Source organism: Cebidichthys violaceus, unplaced genomic scaffold (assembly GCF_023349555.1).
Source record: "Cebidichthys violaceus isolate CVI_PGR_0920_01 unplaced genomic scaffold, fCebVio1.0.p SCAF_22, whole genome shotgun sequence".
NCBI classification, from domain to species: domain Eukaryota; kingdom Metazoa; phylum Chordata; class Actinopteri; order Perciformes; family Stichaeidae; genus Cebidichthys; species Cebidichthys violaceus.
This window is the reverse complement of record NW_027176395.1, coordinates 10,130,534-10,136,876: the sequence shown is the minus strand read 5'-3', so window position 1 is coordinate 10,136,876 and position 6,343 is coordinate 10,130,534. Positions and strand designations below refer to the sequence as shown.

Genomic DNA, 6,343 nt, shown 5'->3' with positions numbered 1-6,343 from the left:
TAAAAACATGTATGTTTTATTTGACCTAATTTGTTCAGAAAAACACATACTGGTACTATTTACTATCTGAGTTATCAGCAATACAAAACAGAATATGACAACTGTATTTAAATAAGTTAGTTTACAGCAACTGTACACCACCTGTACATTTAAAATATGTATGTTTATAACAAGAGGCCAGCTGTTGTTTATTGCACGTGGTGAAACTGTTTAAAAAGTGAGAAAAACAAATCAAGCCTTGTCTTTACACATATTACATCATCATTTAAAAATAATTAAAACCTGGTAATCTGTTTGAGAAGATGTATCGTCAAAGATTGATTTGAGAAAGGGGTGATTTAGTCCCATTAGGCCTATTACACAATTACATCCACTACAAATCTAATAACGAATAAGCTTATCATCGAGGATTTACATTTGCATAAGACTATTACTACCATTACAGACATCTTTCTACAAAGTAGATTTTTAATGAGAACATTGCTTTGGAAAACAGTATTTTATACCAAAGTCTTTAGTGTAGAGGACACGTTTGATGAACGTGAGGACTCAGACGTGGCTGTTTTCCTGATCTTCCACTCCTTGAAGAGTTCACAAACTTTTTTACGAAAGTTCTTTCCTACAATAACGTAGAGGATGGGGTTGAGAACACTGTTGAAGAAGGCCAAGTAGGTGAAGATTTGATTGCAGATCTCTAGGACAGACTGGAGGTGACAACCTCTCAGGATATCAGCTCGTAAGAGCACGTCCAGTGTAGTGACCACATGGAATGGCACCCAGCAGATAAGGAATGCCAGGAGGACCGCCAGCACCAGCTTGGTGGCCTTCTGCTCTGTTTTCTCAGCATTGAACCTCTCTATTACCTGGATTTTCAAAGCCTGAATAATCTTGAGAGTGCAGAATGAGATAATTGAAATGGGGACGATGAAGCTAAAAATGATCAATATTCCATCAAAGAACAGCTCTGCAGTTAAATTTGGGTACTCCAGAAAGCATGGAGTTATACCAAACTCAGGCAAATATTTCACTTTCCTGAAGACAAGTGTGGGGACACACAGGAGCAAGCCGAAACCCCACATCAGCAGACAACCCAGTTTGGCATATTTTGGCCTACGCATTCTGCCATGGGAAATTGTATGCACCAGTGCCACATAGCGATCCATGCTAACCAGAACGAGGAAGTAGATGCTGCTGTAGGCGTTCATCTTAATGCCCAGGTTGACGACTTTGCACATGAACAGACCAAAAGGCCAATTAAAACCGTTGGATATGTTGACAGCCCAGAAAGGCAAACAGGACAACAGGACAAGGTCAGCAGCTGCCAGGTTGCTCAAGTAGATCTCAGCCACAGTGCAGGCCTTCTTGTGGAAGCAGAAAACCATCAAGACAAACACATTGAACATGATTCCCAGCACAGTGATGAGCAGGATATACACTGGCTGACTATTGTAGAGCCACTCCCAGTCGTACGAATCAGTACAATCCGTGCCATTAGTGTTGTTTTGGTCTGGGACACTGTGGAAAACATAAAACAAACACAATTAAACATTGAGATTTAAACCAGGGATGTTCCGATGAAGTTTTATTGCTCCCAATCCTGATCCGATTAGTTTAATATTGAGTATCTTCCCATACAATGTCCCGATATGATACTTCTTTTTTTCTAGATAATACAGCTGCACAGTGCTCACTTCAACTAGATTACATTTATTAAATTGCTTGACAGTTAAATCGAGAAAAAACTGCATCAAAGCTGTTCATTTATTTTTTGCAAAAAAGCAAAGTATAAAATAAAACCCTTTCTATAATCTTTTTGTCTTTGTTGCTGTCTCGAGGGAATTTCTCTCTCGTTTTAAAAGTGTCCTCCAGTGTTTGTTGCCCCAGTATAGTCTTTGCCTGACTTACCTGAATTAACTTCTTGATGTATTCTGTTGAGTGTTTATTATCGTTGACCGTACATCTATTGTGCGGATTACATTTATAAATTACTCTTATTGTTTTTTGTTCCCGGTGCTTTTGTTGCACTAGCAGTGGCGTGGTGACTATGGTTGTTGTCGACACTCAGCCACTTTCTGTGTCTGCGATGTCCATGGTGAAACATCATGCACCGTAAGCGCAAGATACTCCCATTCTCAGGCAAAATAAAGCAAATTCCATATATTAGATGAAAAGCGTTGCTGTGCATGAAAGCTATGCGAGTAAACACCTGAGTGACAGCTGACATAAAACAAAAGGATTGGATTGGTCTCAGCTCAATATAGCTGATACCGATCAGTTAAAAAGGCCTTGATAGCCCCGATACCTCTCTTTGAGATCAGGACATCCCTAGTTAAAACAACTGTTTTATATTTTTTGAAATGCACTTTTTCGAGTTAGATGGGAAGATGGACATGACTTTCATGACTGTACAGTAAATATTTAGCTTGGACCAGCAGCTGGTTAGCCTATCTTAGCACACAGACTGCAAATGGTGGGAAATAATTATAGGCTTTGTCCAAAAGTAATAAATCCACCGGGTTTAACTGTGTGATTTGTTGTTGAGGAAATGTTAATAAGGGTAATTCCCTGAGTTGGCCTTAATGTTTCCACAGGAGCAAAGATGAACACAACTGCTTTACAGTCTTTTTAATCACATTCAAGCTGTATGAGCTTTGTAGTGCAATAAAATAAGAAAGCTATAACACACCCACATGACTAATAATTGAGCCTCTACAGACAGCTCATCATATCCTCTGAGCTCTTTGAGCACCAACTTCATAACAAAGCCATCTATTTAAATGTCCATGTCCAAAACTGTATATCTAACTGCAATTGGAACTATTACAATGCTCAACCAGCAGCCCTGCCTCCACCAATAAAGCATTTACATTGTACCTGCGTCTATGTATCGTAGTACAGTGGTCACCATGTCCCAATAATGAGCAACATGCTGGGCTCTGTTCTGTCCTAATTTCCCTGGGGGTATTTCACTTTGCTCTGCACAATATGAGATATCATCTTCTTCCAAAAATCTTTTTTTTGTCAAAGTCAACGACATTTCTAAATGATACGCAGATGAGAATGTTTTTAAATGTATTAGGAATCAATGACAATCAGTACAGCTGGCATTTAAAAGCATAGGTGTCACACCTGTATGTCAAGTTGAGTTTTTGTCCTGTCTCCACGTTTGTTTTGTGACTTCCTGTTTTATTTTGGAAATTAACTCTCCTCTCGTTTCAGGTTCCTTGCCCTTCCTCATGTGTCACCAGTCTGATTGTCTTCCCTGATTCCTGATTGTCTCCACCTGCTCCCCCACTTCCCTCATGTGTACTTATAGTCTGCGTCTCCCCTTGTCCTGTGCCAGTGTGTCATGTCCTTTTGCCTTGCACACCCGCCTCATGATATCAGCAAGTCCAAGCCTGAGTATTGTCTATCCCGTTCTTGTTTCTCGTTTCTTGTTTCTAGTTTTCTCTGTAAGAGCGACCTTGTTTTGCATTTTGCCATTTTGATCATCCAGCTCTTTGAGTAGAATCAGAGCCTTTTTATTTGTAGCATTATTACCTTCCTTGCGAAGTGATTTTTGGTTTGGCTTTTGCCATTTTTACTTTACTACTCTTTGAGTTAAATCGGAGTTTTTTAGTTCTGCTTTGTAAGTTTGTTTTCCTGCCTCGCTAAAAGAGGTTATGTTTCCAGGGATTTTCCTGAGCCTTTTTTGTTGAAAATAAAAGATCGTCAGTTGAACCTTAACACCTGCGTCCGAGTCCTCATCAAGAGTTCCCTCCGTGACAATAGGTTTACATAAAATGTGTCACAGACAAGTTTTTTATTATTACTGTAAGTAGTAGATACCAGCTCTGTGGCAGTGGGCAAATTAAATGCGTGAGCAACTGTTGCAAATTGAAACACTTACTTTATATATTTTGAATATTTTATTAATATTTTATTATTAATATTTGTTATAAAGTGTCTGATTTCTTATCTTCTTGTGCCACAACTGAGCTCAGATATGATTGCCATTCAATCAACACATGTATAAATTATTTGTATTAGGATAGTACAAACAAAACATTTATGGACATTTAACCAGAATTTGTATTATAAAAAACCACAGCGGGCTACTGCTCACTGACATGTACCACAAAATATATTTTTACCGGTTGGGTTTTTCATCTCCTAGTTTGTGTTGCTTTATTTCACTGTATTTTTTAGTGCTATGTATCCATATATTCTGTAACCCAACACATCTTGATATATGATAAATCTGAACACGTCACTACAGTTTGAATAGGTTTCTGTACATAGTTATTCACATAAAGAGATGATAAAGCACAAAACTACTATAAAGTTATACAGAAAATATTTTATTATGGTATGAACATTTCCTAATATATAATAAACAACAAATTAAGCCTTACATACCTTGTAAGTTGGAGAGTCATATTTCCTGAGTACATTCAGATGAGGAAAGTCCAGATGTCTGGCAACACTGCTTCAGCAACCCTCCCTTGCTGTCCTCAGTCCGTCTCTGACTCACTCTCTTATGGAAAACTGTAATTAAAAGGATGTCTGCCAACTTCAAGTTCTCTTTTGCACTCTCTCTCGTTCTGAGTCAGATCTAACACAGCATGTCTATGTGTTTGTGATTAGGCAAAGTTAATGTTTATTTGCTTGGAGTTTTTTCATTGGATAACGATTTTTCTGTATGCAGCCACTTCAGTTGGAATTTAAAGTTTCAAATTGAGTGGGTGACTTCTGCCTTTGAGTCAAAACACTGTAGGTATTACAGTTGTAGGTATTATTGACTTATTTTTGCTGGTTTGTCTGTCAAAGCACTTTGTGAACTCTGTTTTTAAAGGTGCTATGTAAATAAAGTTATTATTATTATTATTGACAATTTCATCATAAACAACATGAATAATATATTTGAGGAATTATTGGAAATTTAGTGGGAAACAATAATGATAGTCACAATCATTTCAAATACATTTCCCATCACATAATGTGATCACAATGTTATATCGACATTAAAGTGTGCTTTGACTACATTAGAGAGAAATACATACATTTACTGCACTGCATTTACTTTATTGCAAGATTATTATTATTATTATTATTATTATTATTATTATTACAGTGAATAACTCTGCCAGAGTTGGGTCTGAAGTATAACATTTGAGTGGTTTCAGTAGTGTATCATAATAGGAACAATGTTATGCAGTGAAATGTTTGATTACTGAGGGAAACCTGCCTCCAAACCCTGTTCCTGCAGAAAGAAGCAAACATAAAGTCACTGCGTTGGCACAGTGCACACATTCCTGACAAATCTTTATAAAGGGATTTGCATATTTCTACTGTTTACCATGTGATCACTATGGAGAATAAAATGATTGTCACCGTTTCACTAAAGCAATTTGCGAGCCCTGCTTCCGGAATCCTATTTAATCATGTCTCAATGCAAGTTTTCAATTTCTTTTTACGCCTGAACTCCTGGTAAGAGGCAAGAACTTATGTACAATGAAGCTTTGACATTGCTGCTGCTTCTATGTAAAGTCTATGATAATCTTAACCATTTCAAGCTCCTCTTCAAGATGAAATATTGGGCTTCTACAAGACATCTGAGAAAATGGCCCATCATCATCCATCGCTGCTCTGCTGCTACTCAGACCCTTCTCCTCTCCGTGATGTCAATATTGACCCTCCAATCTCTGTCTAATCTACCAAACTAAGATTTATAATAGAAAAATAATCTGATTTTCTACACTGTGTTCATGTGTATCGCTGACAATGCAGGAAGATTGACCGGTGGCTCTATCATCAAGCCTGTGATTATCAGCGCTTAATCAGAGGACTGCTATTTTAATTTATCTCAGAGACAGCAAAAACATGGTAATTTGAGAGACATAAAGAGCTAAATAGGGGGAATGCTCTTTAAACCAAAGGCCATTTTTGAGTTAGCATTGATTAGAATAGACAATGGGCTTAAAAGCAGTCAATAATCTGTTGTGTCATATTCATATGATTAGAGAGCAGTAAACGCATGACTGATCTTTCCGTTGCAATGATGATTTTCTTTTTTGCCACTTACTGTTGCAGAGACATTGAAGAGCAACACTGCGATATTCTGCAATGTATACCTTAATTAAAAGTGTAGCTGTTATTACACATGCTTTTAGGGAGAGACCCATAAAAGGAGTGAACCTGGTAGCCAGGCGGAAGCAGTTAGCACCCAGTTGCCTATTTCCAGTTGGTGCTGGCACCATTCTCTCACCCAACATTTGTTTCCCATGACAGGTCAAGTTGTTTATCATACAATCTACTAACAGCCAAGTCATGAGGCTTCCTGGTTTTGCAACTGGGATATTGT

General features: G+C 37.8%; 1 protein-coding gene across 1 annotated transcript; it reads right to left on the bottom strand.

The window, feature by feature from the left end:
• Positions 1–4,459, bottom strand: LOC137877756 (B2 bradykinin receptor-like). Its single transcript, XM_068717834.1, has 2 exons — positions 4,399–4,459; positions 1–1,515 (listed from the first exon to the last, which is right to left on the bottom strand). Exons 1-2 carry the CDS (start codon positions 4,431–4,433, stop codon positions 501–503), a joined length of 1,050 nt encoding a protein of 349 aa, XP_068573935.1. The 5' UTR covers positions 4,434–4,459; the 3' UTR covers positions 1–500.
• Positions 4,460–6,343: the final 1,884 nt, after the last annotated feature.

Bases quoted from the DNA above. Each gene is read 5' to 3' on its own strand.
- LOC137877756 (XM_068717834.1), bottom strand. From the start codon at position 4,433: ATGTACTCAGGAAATATGACTCTCCAACTTACAAG. The intron at 1,516-4,398 runs GTATGTAAGGCT...TGTTTTCCACAG, and splicing joins ATGACTCTCCAACTTACAAG to TGTCCCAGACCAAAACAACA.